The sequence below is a fragment of the Saccopteryx bilineata genome, chromosome 1 (genome assembly GCF_036850765.1).
Source record: "Saccopteryx bilineata isolate mSacBil1 chromosome 1, mSacBil1_pri_phased_curated, whole genome shotgun sequence".
NCBI classification, from domain to species: Eukaryota; Metazoa; Chordata; class Mammalia; order Chiroptera; family Emballonuridae; genus Saccopteryx; species Saccopteryx bilineata.
The window spans coordinates 14,733,929-14,751,140 of NC_089490.1; the positions used below are offsets into that span (position 1 = coordinate 14,733,929).

Below are 17,212 nucleotides of genomic sequence, written 5' to 3' on the forward strand. Positions count from 1 at the left end.
CCAGAAAGGGCCGGGGCCAGGATTGAAGTGCGGGTGTGTTTGACAGCCAGGCCTCCCCATTTTTTTTCTGACACCCCCTCACCCTGCAGGTGCTGGTGGTGACAACTGGGGACCCTGAACCAAATGGAGATGAGTCCCAGTGACAGACGGTAAGCTCCGGCCCGCCGGCTAGCGGATCCACGCCCCTCTGCACAGGCCCCACCGCGCTCTCCTGAATGAATCACGGAGGCATTAGCACATTCCTGCTTTCTATGAAGCTAGGCCAAAAAGGCCTCAAAAGTAATTAGTTCGTTTAAGTAGGCTAAACGTTTCCCCGGCAATCTGCTTGATGCTTTAATTGGCATAGTCTTGGAGAGGGTGAAAAAGCAAACTTCACCCGACGACGCCCGTAGAAGTGTCTCCCATACATTTTATGGATAAAATTCACCCCCTTCGGCCACCTGGTCCTGCCACACCTTGGGGAACAGGGGGCAGGCAGGAGGTGCTCGGGCCCCTCGGGTGGCCGGCGAGGAAGGTGGGGGTCGGGGTAAAGCCTGAGTCCCTGATGCCGGCTCTCCACATTCTTATCGTGTCATCGCCAGGGACGCTCCAGGTTCGTAGCAGAGCTTGGAGCCAGGCTAAGGAGCTGGGACTGGATTCAGAGTGGAAGAAAGTAACTGAAGATTTCTGGGCTGGAGGCTGACCTAACTGAATTCTCACATTCGTCAGACCCACAAGCTGGCAGCTGTGGGTGAGACACGGAGCCAGATGCTGTACCCATGTTTCCCAGGCCATGAGGATCCTGGTGGGTCTGCACTCCTGTCCCCCTCAGCCTGGGGCTCCCCGAGGATGAGGCCATGTGCCCCCCCTCAGACTGGGCCCCTGAGGACGGGGCGGTGTCTTCCCTCAGACTGGGGCTCCCCGAGGATGAGGCCATGTGCCCCCCCTCAGACTGGGCTCCCCGAGGATGGGGCCATGTCCCCCTCAGACTGGGGCTCCCCGAGGATGGGGCCATGTCCCCCTCAGACTGGGGCTCCCCGAGGATGGGGCCATGTCCCCCTCAGACTGGGCCCCTGAGGACGGGGCCATGTCCCCCTCAGACTGGGCTCCCCGAGGATGGGGCCATGTCCCCCTCAGACTGGGGCTCCCCGAGGATGGGGCCATGTCCCCCTCAGACTGGGCTCCCTGAGGATGGGGCTGTGTCCCCCCCTCAGACTGGGGCTCCCTGAGGATGGGGCCATGTCTTCCCTCAGAAACTGGGGTTTCCCAAGGATGGGGCTGTGTTCCCCCCTCAGACTGGGGCTCCCTGAGGACGGGGCCATGTTCCCCTCAGACTGGGGCTTCCCAAGGATGGGGCTGTGTTCCCTCCTCAGACTGGAGCTCTCCAAGGGCAGGAACTTCCCAGTCCACATTAGTTCTTCCTGCAACAGCAGGGACAAGACTCCACCCTCTGCAGACCTTCCCCTGGGCTCAGATGCCACCGTTACAAACATCAGGTGGGACGTCTCCAGAGCCGGAAGAACAAGCAGACTACGATCAGGGACAGGCTGGGGTCTCTCCAGTGGGAGAGGAAAGGGGCTGGACCTACCTCCCTCCACTGCTTGTTCTCCATTCCTTGAATGTACATGACGCACACTGTGGGGAGAGAGGGAAAGAGGGTTAGCACGCCAGGCAGGCCAAGAGGAAGGCGGTATCCCAGATGGGAAAGGCCCCGGAGGGCACGAGCTCGTGAGACTCCGGCCTGGGCAGCAGTGTTGAGACCGGGGCACTGTCAGCTTGGAGAGGGAGGCCTAGAATATCAGTGCGTCTGGAGCTGAGCGCATCGAGACCTGAGCAAGTGTGAAGTGTGACGCAGGTAGACAGGGGGGCAGGATGGATGACTTGGGGGCACCTGAAACTCAAGCCATCCCTTTAGGGCTCAAGGGCAGCCCCAGAAGGCTTGTTACTATCACCAGCCCCCCTTCACTGGTGGCCCAATTGAGCCTCAGAGGAGGCCAATGACTGGTTTGAGGTCATACATGCCAGTGGCATTTCTCCGGGCTAGAACCCTAGATTCCAAAATCAGTGCTCGTTCCCCCAGACCACAGCCAACTGGGGCTCTTAAATGTACTGGTTTCCCTGGGACTGAAAACTTTGGGCCCAGACTCCTCGACCAACGCCAACCCACTTGGCTGTGTTGAGGCTTCACGAGCACAGGGCCTGGGAAGGGTCAACAGCCCAGTTCCTTCTCCGGACAGTGCTTGTGAACAGCCTCGGTGTGTCTGGGCCAGTGCCGTGTCTGGGCCAGTGCCGGGCACGGGCTGGGCACTGTCAGGGCTCACGTGTTGGCCGCCGCAACCAGTCACGATACCCTTGTTATTGCTGTTACTGTTATCGTTGTCGGAGCAGAACTTACATGGGTCGGACTTGGAAAACATGTCTTTGTCCAAAAGGTTCCTGAAAGAAGGGGAGAGAGGAGGAGTTAGCAGAGCTCAGGAGGAGAGGACCTCGGGGGATTCGGGCCTCCCCGAGACCAGTTAGCAGAGCTCAGGAGGAGAGGACCTCGGGGGATTCGGGCCTCCCCGAGACCAGTTAGCAGAGCTCAGGAGGAGAGGACCTCGGGGGATTCGGGCCTCCCCGAGACCAGTTAGCAGAGCTCAGGAGGAGAGGACCTCGGGGGATTCGGGCCTCCCCGAGACCAGTTAGCAGAGCTCAGGAGGAGAGAACCTCGGGGGATTCGGGCCTCCCCGAGACCAGGACGCTAACTCTGGCCTGGCCTCACTTGGGCGACACAGGAGGAGCAGGGGGCTCTTTCTGCACTGTTTGTTTGACACATCAAAGCCCACAGGGCAGGCCTTGGCCAGTTGGCTCAGTGGTAGAGCACTGGCCTGGCATGTGGATGTCCCAGGTTCGACTCCTGGTCAGGACACATAGGAGAAGCGACCATCTGCTTCTCTCCCCATCCCTCTCCCCCTTTTCTCTCCCTTCTCCTCCTGCATCCAGTGGCTGGATTGGTTTAAGTGTGGCCTCAAGCATGGAGGATAGCTCAGCTGGTCCAAGTGCCTCGGCCTCCAGCGCTACAATAGCTTGGTTGCGAGCACAGCCCCAGATGGGGGTTGCCAGAGGATCCCGGTCAGATACGTGATTCTCATACGGGGTCTGTTCTCCAACTCCCCTCCTCTCACTTGGAAAAGAAGGGAAAAAAGCCTACAGCAAGTGCTGGAGTCCTCACCTCAGCTTCCTGAGCGCAGCGCCCACCCCCACCCCACCATCATCACACTCCCTCTTGTACCCTGGATCCCACAGCCCCTCGCTCTTGGACCAAATTTCAGTTTACTCGGAGTCTTAGCCTGTTTGTTCTAGAAACTCTCCCCTTACCATATCTCTGTCTCTCAAAAAGTAAAATCAAGCCATCCAAACATATCCACCCTATTCCCATTCTCTCAGGGCCGTCCTTACAGCCAGTTTATGCCATTGTCCCCTCCGTGCTGAGGGAGGAATGAACTACACCTCTCAAGGGGCGCAGGCTCGTTTGAACAGGGCCCCTCAATGCAATTGCAGCTCCGGCTCATTGAGCCGCAGTGATGGGCCAGGCACCGTGCTAAGTGCTCTGCAAATAGAAGCTCCCGATTCTCACGCTGCCCTACAGGGTCAGTACTGGGTAGGTAGCATCCCAGCCTGCAGATGTGGAGGTGGAGGCACAGGAGATCAGGCAAGGGTCCCTCCTGCACATCTGGTGTCCCGCATTCAACAGTGGCCTGATGCTGGCAGGAAGCAACACAGGAGATGACTCAAGTCCTCTGAGCCTCTGTTTCCTCATCCGTACAACACAGACAGTAGTGCCAGCCTCGAGGGTTGCTGATGCCCTGTGCTTAGCCCTCCCCATTCCTGTGCACACCCATGGTTCCCTCCTGCTTCTCTCCTCAGGGCTCTCTCTGGCAGACGGGCTACAGGTACCGGAAGTTTATCCTCAGAGGGCAGCCCTCACCCCACGATGATGGACAGGAGCTGGGGGAAAAATACCTGCTTCCTCACTCCCCTTCCCACACCCACCCTGAGGCATGCTCCAGTCTCCCAGGGGGGCTCAACGGGACAGAGTCCCAGGAAACCTGCCCATTAAAGACCCGTGTTGACTGGGCAAAGGCGTCCCTCCACTCCCCATCCCGAAGGAGTTCCCTATGAGCCTTCCTGCCTGATAGAGTAACCCCCACCTCCTACTCTGCCCTAAAGTGAAGCTCTGAGCCAGTCACATCTCAGCCTTCCTCCCAGACACTCCCAGGGGTCGCCTCACCTTTCCCCTCTCCACTTTATCATGGGCCTTTGTGCCCCTTGAACCCCTTTCCCAAAGAGGAGAAACACTAGACATGGGTCTGTGTGGCTTCCAACAGCCAACTCCAATGTCAGAGCTGGACGGACCCCCGGGGTCAGGCGCCCCATGTTCTCCACAGGAGGCAGCCTGGGACCCAGGGAGGGGCAGGGAGTGGCCACTGCCTACAGCAAACAGTGGTAGAACCAGAAAGGTCTAGAAGGAGGCCTTACCCTGAGTCACCATCATCACCAAAGCAATCAGGAGTGACACTTGTCTGAGCAACTTGACTGCATACTGAACTCAATCTCCCGTAACCTCCATCCTGACTTGGGAGCCAGAGGCCAACCAACAGACAGACAGGCAGACAGATGCAGTAGCAACCCGGTGCTAGCACAGGGCATCCCCTGCTGCCTGAGGAGGCCCGCAATTGTGCTCATGAGTCACCAGCTCCGGTCCTCGAGCAGATTCCCAGAGACGTCTCTGAGAGAGAGAGATTCCCCAGGTGCCCGTCCCCCTGCTCAGTCTCTTCATTCAGGGTTCTCCCCCCAAAGCTGGCCCCCACCCCTCCTCCACCAGACCTGCTCCCAGCCAGCTGTCACTTGGGAAACCATCTGATAAGCCGCCCAGCCCATGGCGTGAGCATCACAGGAAATGACACCCGAGGCAGCTCTGAGAAGCAGGCAGCAGGGGCCGCAGGTGAGATAGCGCTTGATAGATGCTCGTCCGCTCCAGGGTGGGCTGACCCGTACCTGCGCGGACCTTCCCCTCCCGCAGCGCACTAGGTGTGGAGGCAAGAGCCTCCCTCTTGATTTAAACAAAAGAAAAAACGCCTTAGCACCAAAGACCGAGGCGGGTGAGGAGCTGAGAACTCCGAACCAGGGTTGGAGGCGGGGCTTCTCCACTAAAGCGGGAGCCGGCAGGGGTTTCTCTGTGACTGCGGTAATGGAATTCGACAATTACTACATAATACGCTAAAATGGTCCAGCTGGAAGGGACCTCACTGGTCGCCTTTTCCGATTCTTTTCTAAATCAGGAATGTGAGACTCAGAGAGAAGGCAAGGGACTTCTCCAAGGTCTGGGTTCCCTCCAAGTCTGGGTCGGGCACTCAGGTTTAGTCATGTCTAAGCTAGTAAGAGAGCGAGATCCTGGATTTCAGCCTAGGGGTGTGTGTGTGTGTGAGAGAGAGAGAGACAGACAGAGAGAGAGACAGAGAGAGACAGAGAGAGAGACAGAGCTTTATCTTCAGAGACACAAATGGACTTTTCTTGGCTCTGCCCGCCCTCCCAGCTGGGCAAGAGGCACATGGCTAGACTAAGAAATAGAATCCTGCCTGACCAGGCGGTGGCACAGTGGACAGAGCATCAGATTAGGATGCGGAGGACCCAGGTTTGAGACCCCAAGGTCGCCAACTTGAGCTTGGGATTATCTGATTGGAGCAAAGTTCACCAGCTTGGACCCAAGGTCCATGGTCAAGGCACATATGAGAAAGCAATCAATGAACAACTAAGGTGTCACAGTGAAAAAACTGATGATTGATGCTTCTCATCTCTCTCCTATCTGTCTGTCCCTGTCTATCCCTCTCTCTGACTCTCTGTCTCTGAAAAAAAAAAAAAAAAAAAAGAATCCAGTCACCTAGCTTCAGTGGCTCTTGGCCCAGTGACCTCAGGACTGTCGATGCATCCTGAGGCGTGAGTTATTCTGGCCACAAACCCAAAGGTGATGCCAACCCTCTTCCCCCCCCACACACACACTGCTGAGGTCACGCTTCCGTCCTTCCAGACCTACTCCCATCCTTCCTCCTCGGTTCTACCTTTCCTGGGCAGACAGTGACCAGCAGCGTTTCCTCTCGCCGCCCCTGAGCTCCCTCTGGCCTGCAGCGTGCAGCCCTCTGACTCGTCTTCAGCACACCCTGGGCTGCAAAAGCAGGGTTGCCTCCGTCTCTTCCTCTGGCTGTGTACTCCTCCAGGACTGCGACCCCCACTCTGCCTCGGGCCAGCCCAGCACCTATGTCAGAGCAGGGGCCTGGCAAATGGGGAGGACGAAGACAGACCAAAGCAATGGCCAGCCTGACCTGCGGTGATGCAGTGGACACAGCGTCAACCTGGAACGCTGAGGTCACCAGTTCGAAGCCCCAGGCTCGCCTGGTCAAGGCACATACGGGAGTTGATGCTTCCTGCTCCTTCCCTCTTCTCTCTCTCTCTCTCTCTCTCCTCAAATGAATAAATAAAATCTTTAAAAACAACAACAACAAAGCAATGGCCAGACGGGTGAACAAGGCGCTTGCCTCTTCGCCAGCATGCACCCGGTCGTGCTCAGGACAAGGCCCGATACTTCCTCTCAGCTGGAGGGCCTACCGGCGAATGCATAGGCTGCAGTCAGACATGCTGGGCCCACGTCCCAGATCTGGACAAGTTACTTGCTCTCCTTGTGCCTCGGTTTCCCCATCTGTAAAGCGGGGCTAAACACAGTTCCTCCCTCAGGACCACTGTGAAGCACTCGGACACGGTGAGGCTTGTTCAGATGGGCCAGTCATCATGGCCAGGTTCTGAGCAGAGCAGTCACTTCCATGGTGGGTGCTCAGGCTCACTTGGATGACAAAGGAGAGACAGGACGGGTGACATAGCCACCTCTACCCTCACTGGTCCAAGGACGCCCACCTTCAACATGCAGACTCTCAGCGTCCCGTTGCAAAGCGTGTGTTGAATGCCCCCGCTGGCTGAGGGCAGCCTCCCTCACGCCAGCCTCAGGCTTCCCCTGGGCTCAGGTCCCTGAACCCTACACCCTGCTCTGATCCTTCCCCTCGAGCACACGCGCCCCGCCTGTGTGCTGACAGACACGCCTGCCCTCCGGACCTTGAGATGGCCGCTCACCCCACGCGCCACAGGCTCGCGCTCCTTGGGACTCGGCCCTTCTCCCACTTGTAAGAAGGCGGATGCGTGGGCCCCACTCCTGGCATCTGATCTTGTAGGTCTGGACAGGGCCCCAGAAGCCACAGACACACACCCACGCACACATGCGTGTGCATACACATGAACACTGTTTCCAGTGACACCAGTCCAGACCCCAAACGTCAGGACATCGGGTCTCAGGGCCTCAGTAGGCCCACTGCAACAGCATACACATGCGTAGCGCACAAAGGCTCTGACATGACTGTCCCCCGATCCACGGGGGACTCGGGGGCTCAGCGGCAAGGGACCTGCCCACGGGGACTCGGGCAGTAAGAAGCCGAGGGGGGCAAACCAGGTCTTCCGCCACCAAGCAGGGCCCAGACCACAAGGGCACCGACAGACCAGATCCTAAGTGCTTTTTCTCCACCTTCTATCTTTGGAGAGCTCAAAATAAAAAAAATCCTTTCCAACAGGCAAATGTATTTTTTCCCCAAAAGAGCATAAAACCCTTCCGCTGTCCGCGCTGCAGCCTGGAAATTGGCTTTCTTTTGTTCCTCAAATCAAGGCCAGGGAGGACGCACTGAAGGCCCTTCTCCTCTCCATTCTCCCCCAAGGAACATTTCCAGTTCGGGGCAGCGACAGAATGGCTGTGACTGCGTGCCGAGGTCAGAAGGCTGCAAGGCCCCCGCACAGGCAGGAAGCACTGGACGGGCCGAGTGACAGACAGCTCCTGGCCGGTGCTCAGGGAGGGTGTTGGGAGGAGAAGCTGTCAGAGAGAGGAAGAGGGTGCCGTCCTTGGGGGGGGGGCGGTCTGAGGGGGGACATGGCCCCGTCCTCAGGGAGCCCAAGTCTGAGGGTGACATGGTCCCGTCCTCAGGTAGCCCCAGTCTGAGGGGGACATGGCCCCGTCCTCGGGTGGCCCCGGTCTGAGGGGAACACAGCCCTATCCTCAGGGAGCCCCAGTCTGAGGGGACACGGCCCAGTCCCTCGGGGAGCTCCAGTCTGAGGGGACACGGCCCAGTCTGAGGGGAGCCCCAGTCTGAGGGGACACGGCCCAGTCCCTCGGGGAGCCCCAGTCTGAGGGGACATGGCCCAGTCCCTCGGGGAGCTCCAGTCTGAGGGGGACACGGCCCAGTCCCTCGGGGAGCCCCAGTCTGAGGGGGACATACCCCATCGTCGGGGAGCCCAAGTCTGCGGAGACACATTTGTTCTTGAGCTGAGCTGCTGGGTGAACTGACCATCACACATCCCTGTTTGTCTCTAAGAAAGCCCTTCAAGGTGACACGGATGCACCGAGCGGTGACTCTGGCCACCACGCAGAAAGCAGCATGGGAAGGCTCCCACAATCCAGCTTTTCTGGACCAGAGGTCCTTAATAGGGTCTATGGACCCCCTGAAACTATAAGAAAGATGAGGCCCATTGGTCCACATGGAGGCATTCTTCCTGGAGGGCTTTCATATCATTCCCAAAGAGGTTCATTAGGCTAAAAAAGTTATAAAAAAAAACCAACTTGGTTTATCTTCTTTCCAATAACCCTCCCTAAGCGTCTCTCCAACCTCTGACAAAAGGTGGAGACGTTAAGACGACAGACTTGTAGCTTCCCGTCTGGGCCCCCACCCCAGCTCTGTCTGTTACTAGCTGCATGACCTCACTAGCTTCTTTGTGCCTCAGTATTCCCATCTGTGACATGGGGATAATGATAGCTCTCTCCTAGGGGTTTTCTGAGAACAGAGTTCATACATGCAAGAGTTCCAACAGTGTCCAGCACATGGTAAGTTGCAATCCAGTGCCCGGCATACAGTAAGTGCTCATTAAAGGCCTACGGAGAACGAAGTGGCTTCTCGTGATGCCCCGTATCCACTGCCCACCCACGCTCCCTGATGCTAGGCTGCGGGGGGCCCTCCAGCTCTGGCATGCCTGTGCCCGCCACTGCCCATCTGGCTATGCAGCCCTCCTTGAGGAGAACAGACAGGACAGGGGAGCTGACATCAGGGAGAAACAGGAACCCGAAGGGGCCCACCAGCAACACCCCATTTCTCTCTGGAGCGACCCAGCACCAAACACCTGGTCTACCCCCCAGGCAGGCAAAGAGGATGAGAGAGAAATGACATGTGCTGCACCAAGCCCTTGGTTGGGTACCTAATCGGTGACACCCTATTCACCCTGCGTCTCAACGCCGGCAGGTGGATGGCACCCCACGCTACAAGCAAGGCCGCTGAGCTTGAGAGCTGTGCCCGGCGTCAGCCATCTTTCCAGGAGGCTTCCTGATCAAACGCCGCAGCCCAAGCCCATTCGGACATGTCACAGAGAGCATCTATCTGCATCACCAAACCCCGGTCTCCCAAAGCCCTCTCTCAGCCAGAAGTGGCCCTCGCATTCTCATGGTTCCTTGCCCTCAGCCTCATCTGGGCTGCTCCCCAAGGAACAACCGAAGAGAACCGGGGGGCTCTCCGCCTCCGCCTGCCCTGCTCCCCATCCTCAGGGGCAGAAGCAACCAGAGGCGATGATCGGAGGGAGCTGGGGCAGAAAGGGGGCCTGGCACTCGGCCCCGGGCACCCGCCGGTCTCCCCTCTCAGATGCCGCCCTCCCCCGTGCGCGCTGTCTCCATGCCAAGTCTCCTCGCCAAGGTCTAAAAAGCAATTTCCACATGGCTTAGAGAGCACTCCTTTCTGGGGCTATTTGCATTTTTATTATTATTAATTATTGTCATAACCGTCCCTCCCATGCTGCGTGACCAAGGGAAGAGAGCATGAGCACCAGCCAGCCTCGGATGCATCCCCGCTGGGACTTCCAGGGCCCCAGGTTAGTTCTGTGACCCCGGACCAGCTCCTGAACCTCAGTTTCCTCATCTGTGCATGGGGCTACGTACCTGCCTTGCGCAGCTGTTGTGAAGCCGACCGCTTAAAATAGAAACGTGGGCAGCATGCTCCATTTCTCTCTTCCTGTGCCCCCCTCCGGTCCCATTCATCATCAAGTCTGAAAGGTTTCTGCTTCAAAAACATATCCCAGATCTGTCCCCTCTTCCTCATGCGACCGTCACCACTGTCTGTCACTGGATGGTACAGTGGCCTCCTGCTTAGCTGTTTGCTTCAGTTCCTGCCTCTCCCCTTCCTCCACCAGTCCATTCCTTTACAATACCCAGAGAAATTTTTTAGAAAGCCAATCAGATCACATTACTGCTGTCTAACCCCACCTCCTCCCAATTCTATTATAATGATAAATCAAACTCCTTAACATGGGTCACAGGCCATGATCTGCACCCCCTCCCCATTTTCTCTCTGACCTAATCCTCTTCCATTCCTTGGGATTCTCCTTGCTCCAGCCACACAAGCCTCCCTGCAGTTTTGCAAGCATACCAAGGTCTTTTCTGCCACTGGGCCTTTGCACTTGCTGTTCCAGCAGAATCACCCTTTCCAGATCCTCCCCCAGATGGCTTTCTCACCCATTGGCTCTCACCTCGATGTCCCCTGCCCATCCTGACTAGAGCATCACCAACAACCACAAACTTGTTTGCAGAGCACTTATCTCTCTCAGACATGATTTAATAAAAAAGGTGTACATTTGTTTATATTCCCCATCACCAACACCAATCAATTTAAGTTCTATGAGAGGAGAGAATTTGCCTATCTTGTTCACCACTATATATATCCTCAGCACTTCAAACTGTGCGTGGCACAGAGGAACCACTCAATAGCAAATGAGGATCAGTATCAATTACTGAATGAAGGATGTGTCAGTCCTGATGAATGAATGGATGTGTCAGCAGTGACCAGGCATTGGTACCTATCATCATTACTCATTACTGAGTTTCTTAGGCACATTCCCCTTTTCACAGGACTTCACAAACATAATCTGTTTTGTCTTCATAACCGTTTTCCAGGAGGCTGTGGACGGGACCAGTATTTCCCCCATTTTACAGATGGAGAGACTGAGGTTAGAGAATTTAAATGACTTGGCCAAGGTTTCAGAGAAGGTAAGCCAGGAATTCCGTTGACTTTCAGGGTCTTCCCCAGAATTTCTTAGCATCGAAAGGCATAAAACTATCTTACTGGGCCCTTCAGGTACTATGCTGGGCGAGCAAAGCTGAGTGATGTTAGGGGACAGAGGCCCCTTGCTATGCTTTAAAAGCACACTAAGTCTATTATTTCCTGCCCAGGAAACTGGCAGGAAGAGAGGTACCGTCAGAGGTCCAGCTAAGCTGTGCTTGGAGAATCAGTCCCTGTGACCTAATACTGGATGTGCACTGACTGCAGGAAAATCCAAGGAGCCCGTCCTCAGAGATGCCAAACTTGAGGCCCCTGCATCCCCCGCAGCTCAATCGCCTACGGGTCACTTGGAACACCTCCTAGTGGCAGAGTCCACGGCTGTCCAAGAGCAAGCATTCCTCACTGGCTTCCTGCTAACAGAATCCACACTGGTTCAGGCACCTGATAGTGACACCCAGACGTCAGAGTTCTTGTTGCTACTGACTGAATTATGTACCCCACTCCAAACTCATACATTAAAACACTACCCCCCTGGCCTGACCTGTGGTGGCGCAGTGGATAAAGCGTCGACCTGGAAATGCTGAGGTCGCCGGTTCGAAACCCTAGGCTTGCCTGGTCAAGGCACATATGGGAGTTGATGCTTCTAGCTCCTCCCCCCTTCTCTCTCTCTGTCTCTCTCTTCTCTCTCTCTCCTCTCTCTCTCCTCTCTAGAAAGGAATAAATAAAATAAAAATTAAAAAAAAAAACAAAACCACTACCCCCCAATGTGATGGTATTTGGAGATGAGGCCTTTGGAAGGTAACTAGGGTTATTTGAGGCCATAAGGGTGGGATTACGATGGGATTAGCGCCCTTACAAAGACACACCACAGAGCTTGCTCCCTCTTTCTTTCTCTGCCAGTGAGAACACAGCAAGAAGGTGGCCATCTGAAGCCAGGAAGAAAATCCTCATCAGAACTGGACCATGCTGGTGACCAAGTCCACCCATCTTGGACTTCCATCCTCAGGAATAGTGATACACGAATTGCCGTTGCTTAAGCCAACCCCTCCATGGTACACTGTCATGGCCGCCCAAGCTGACTAATATACTAGTCCAGGGTTGGACATGAGACCCAGTTTTGGCCATTGAAACAGAAGGGGAAGTGTCCTGAGAGATTTGGGGAGGGATTGCACTTTCCAGATTAAAAACAACTTTTCAAAGAGAGGCCTCTGACCCTATGCCTCGCTTCCTATCTTTGGATGTGGCCTGAGATGCCTGGAACAGGCAGCTGTTTTGTACTAACAAGGCCCACCGTTTGGATGGTGGCCGAGCACAAAGATAGTGGGGTCCTTGATGGCCAAGCAAGCTACCAAACCAGCATTGGGATAATCTCCCTCCAGACTCCTTGTGATCCGAGAACAATACATGTATTTCCTGTTTGAATCACTATTAAACTTTCTGTTACCTACAGCTGAAGTATTCCTAACTGAGCCTGACTCTTCTGTGCCTTGAGGCTTTACGGCCTTATTCCCCTTATCTCCCCCCCCACCCCGCCCATTTATTCCCAGTGGTCAGTCATCTCCAGCGATGGCCTTGGGTCTGAGCAGGGAGAACTGTGGGCTGGGAAAGGAGAGATGGTAAGCAACCACTACAAGGTCTGGATGCGTGAAAGGCTGGCTGCCTGCCTGCTGTCCCGGGTCTGACCACTGCTCCTTGGGGAACCCTCCAGTCCTGGGTTTGCTTCCCAGAGCCAGAGGCATACTTGAGCAAAGGAGATCTCTCCCATCCCTGGAGAGAAAACACCTAATTCTTGGTCACCCGGACACCCTACTATGATCCCCATGGACACCCACATTCCCAGCCTCAAGAAATGCTCAACGCTTTGAAGTTTGAGGAAACTGAATTTGAATCCCCCTTTCCAAAACGTACTCAATGTTGCAGCCTTAGCACATCCCTTTAACCTTTCTGAGCCCTAATTTCCTAATCAGCAAAAAAGGGAAAAGACTATTGTCAACCTCATAGAACTGTCTGCTGTAAGGTTAGAAAGATACAGTAACGCCGCAGGGAGAAATCGAAGATGATCCCCTAGATTCCTGCCCTGGGTGTACAAACCTGCATAATCCCCTCCCCTCGGCATGGCTGGGACCTGGGAATATGATGAGATGCTCACCCCTGTGACTACTGTTACTTTGTACAACACTGTTGCAGCTGACAGGGGACTCTCCCGCTGCCTTGAAAGAAGTAAGGTGCCTTGTTGTGAGAGGCCCTCCTGGCTAGGACCTCGGGGCCGCCTCTAGGAGCCCAGAGCCACCCCAATCCAACCATCCGCAAGAAAACAGGGCTTCAGCCCTACAGCTGCAAGAAACTGAATCCTGCCATCAACCTAAATGAGCTTAGCTGTGACCCCAAGCCTCAGACGAGGTCATAGCCTCAGCAGGTGCCTCGGTTTCAGCCCGGGGAGCCCCTGAGCAGAGAAGCCGGTCATGCTGAGCCTGGGCTTCTGGCCTACACAAACCGTGAGATAGCAAAGGGCTGTTGCTTTAAGCTGCTAGGTTGGTGGTGATTTGTTGCACAGGAATTGAAAACTAATATAATAATCTTAGTCTGAACCAAATTGCTATCTGAGGAGGTGAAAACCAGTTGGGTGCAGGCAGTTGCACATGGCCTGGCCTAACACAGATAGGAGGTGCCTAGCTCGTAGTAAGCACTCAATAAACCCCACTGCGGCTCCCCAGCTCCACTAAAGGATGCCCTGGCGCAGTCCGTGGCTGGCTGGACCTCTTTTTCCCAGCACCAGCTGTGACAGCTGCCACACTGTCCCCAGGTCTTCCCTGCCCAAAGCCGCCCTCCCCTGCCTGTCGGAAGAAAGCTCGCCCATTCACAGGCCTTCTGAGAGACCTAGTGCCCAGCTCCTGAGTCAGACTGCCTCTCCTGCCCCAGGGCAACAGAACACCACCCTGAACACACAGCACAAAACAACAGGGGGCGGGGGGCACAGGCAAGGGCTGGTGGGCAGAGGGCAGCTACTTGACAGATTCCAGCGGGCTGCGCAATGCCTGCCCCTGGACTCTCCCCGTGTCCCCCACCTGTGCTCTCTCTCGGGGTCTCCCCACGGGGAAGTGTGCTTTGCTTCTTCCAGCAGGACCCTGCAGAAGTGCAAAGGTTTCCTGTTACATAAAAAAAAAAAAAAATGCAAATTGCTCTTTCCAGCCAGCAGGCTGGTTCTGAGCCCTGCCTCAGATGACACATGCGCACTCGAGAAAAACAGCACGGCCCTTGGGGAATGGGACACTGGACAGGTGAGTTCTGACTGGGTCTGCAGAGAGGCCAACAGTCGGAAGAGGCTCCAGACAGACCACCAGAGGCCAGAGAAACCGGCGGCTCACACTTCCTGCAAGGTCTGCTGTTATCTGGTTCCATAAACCATCTACCTACCTACCTACTCAGCATCTCAGACTCATGTCAAATGCTATATACATGTCAATAAAACCTCACATGCCAAGTACATGTCAATAAAACTGCGGGGGCCAGGGAGGAGAGAATCTCTAGGTGGGTCCAATCTCCAGGGCCCACCCAGACCCTGGGACTCAGCTATAGAGACAGATGTTTAGTTACTTTCAGGTGTCCAATCATAGGCAACATAGATTACTACTCAGGGATTAATCCTCCAAACTATGCTGAGGATTATTACACTTCCTTAATAGATGAGAAAACTGAGGCTGAGTGGTTTACCCAATGTCACAGGGACAGAACTGAGATTTGAACCCAGGGAGAGAGATCCCACAGTCTGTATTCTTAACCACTGTGCCAAACAACTAGGTACTTTCTGACCTTTGGTCCTAAAATCCCCAGAGTTGGTGAGAAACAATTATTTGGGCGGAGACTATAGATTAGCCCCAGAGACAGCCAGCCCACCTACCACAGGGGCCTGAAGGTACCCGTCCGCTATTGTCCTCTGCCCTCAGTGGAGGCTCAGCTGGGCCTCTGCTGTGCTCCTATGCTGGGGTGCAGACCTGTCCCTGCAGCAGGCAGCTCCGCTCAGCTAGGAGACCCCTAGGACAGGCGTAGCAGGGGTTTGGGTCCCCCTCCCCCAGGCAAGAGCAGAGAGCTCCCAAGGCGGCAGGAGGTGGCAGGGACCTTCAGAAGGAGCCCAGAGGGAAGAGAACTGGCCCCCAGCATGCTGGTTTCTGGTTTCTCAAAACACTGACCTCCCTGGACCCCAGCAGCTCATTTTGAAGCCTCCTGGAGTGCTCAGCCCATCAACCCCCCTGCCTGCTCTGCTGTTGTTCTCCGCCCACCCCAGGTGCTCCCGGCAGGGGCACCCCTCAGCCCCCTCCTGGGGCCAAGGCAGTGCTGACCATGGGATGCAGGGAATAGGCCTTGACTCTCATTCATTGGTGACTATGACCTGTAGACGGTACTGGATGGAGGCAACCACTCTGTGCGGCTCTCCCTCCTCCCCATCCTCTCCCTCCTCTCCTCCTCCTCTTCTCCCTTCCTTCTTTTCTCCCTCCCCCCAACCTTCTAATAGGACCTGGATAGTTAGACCTGGTCGAGGCAAGGTGATGGATGTACAATGTTAAGCCCACCTAGATTTCCAGGCCTCCCCTCTGCTCTGGGTGACTTCCCCCTTCTCTCCCCTTCCTACCAGAACCCACTCTCTCTCCCCCCTCCGGCTTTCGGGAGAGCAGGGACGGGGCCTGGGGCAGGCCTTGCGCAGGCTGGTGGACCGTGTGTCCTGAGAGGGAACGGACCCCGGGCTGATCCCAGAACCACGTCCCCCAGGATCTCAGATGCTTCCCTAGGTACTCTGTAGGCAAAAGGTATGACGCCTCTACTTCCAGAGAGGAAACAGGAGCCAGCCTCACCGCCTTCTGGTAATCATCGCAGCGACTTGTGGCGCACCAACTGCGTGCCAATCAAAGTGCAGAGTAGTGTGTTGGGTACCTCACAATTCTCTGCTTCTGTAGCTCACTTCTCCCATACTATTTGTCGAGCACCCGTTGCGACATGCCAGCCACTCTTCCAAGCATGCGAGCTACCGTGGGCAGTGAGTGGGGCTTCTCCTGTTTGCACTTGACAGAGGGGAAAACCTAGGCTAAAAGTCAGCCCCAAGTGGTGGAGCAGATTCCATTTCAAAGCGTCGGACTCCAAAGCCACAACGCTATGTGCCTGCTGCCTCCTCTCCTGCCCTCTCCGCTGGAATAGAGGGTTTGTGTGTTTGAGTCAGGGTAGGGATCTCTGCCCCCAGCCGCTTAGATGGTTGCTCTGGGGGAGGAGGGAAGAAGTCTACACACCAGTGATGTCTTCAGAGGCTGAGCGCTCAGCATGTGAGTGACCCGCTGACCCAGGCTGAGTATTCCGGACCCAGGGGACACAGAAGACGGTGATTCAGGCTGGGTGTCTCGCGGGTGAGAAGGATGGTTGGAAGCGGGGGCACGAGGCCCAGCTTTTTGGGATGCAGGGCATGGATTGGCAGAGGAAGGAGGGGTGAACCCTGAATGGGGAATGGGTTGTTCATGGGCTTGGAGGTGGGCGGATCCTGAGACAGCTCTGACACAGACATGATTGAAGGGTGGGGGCGCGGTGAAGGGAGGGGAGTCAGGCACAGAGACGTGTGACCTGCTGGAGATGGGAGAAGGGCTGTGGCAGCCGTTGATGGCTGAGAAGGTGAGCCTGGAGCTAATGAGCCATCGGGTTCTCCCAGCAGAGTAACTGCAAGATGCTAATGGCGCTGGGAGACAATTCTGACGGCACTGTGTGTGGGGCCAGGGGAGGGACATATGAGAGTTATCACAGGAGCCTGGCGCAGGGGCAGCTATGTTCAACATCAACCCTCACTTTCACTCACACACACACCCCCAGCCCCAGCTCAGGTCCTTCGTCTGGCTCATTCTACACCTCCTCACTGCCTGCACTGTGGGGGAGGGATGGGGAAAGGGTCTGACCAGAGAGGAGCCTGGGTGAGGACGGGGTGGGGGTGATTTGGAACCAGGGCACAGTCAGGACTCTGGTCATCTGGGGAAGGAGGAATGGCATCTCAGGGGACCTCAGGTGGGCTATGCCTGGGCCACGGTGCCCCTCACAGTCCC

The 17,212-nt window shown here is 55.9% G+C and overlaps 1 protein-coding gene across 2 annotated transcripts in view; it reads right to left on the reverse strand.

The window, feature by feature from the left end:
* The window catches only part of CPNE5 (copine 5), a 97,896-nt gene that overhangs the window by 79,165 nt on the left and 1,519 nt on the right, over positions 1-17,212 (reverse strand). For both annotated transcript variants that reach the window (XM_066237848.1, XM_066237757.1), the window contains exons 2-3: positions 2,375-2,415; positions 1,568-1,614 (exon numbers count right to left, since the gene is read on the reverse strand). In XM_066237848.1, the coding sequence (XP_066093945.1) occupies positions 1,568-1,614; positions 2,375-2,415 (88 nt within the window). The remainder of the gene's footprint in view (positions 1-1,567; positions 1,615-2,374; positions 2,416-17,212) is intronic.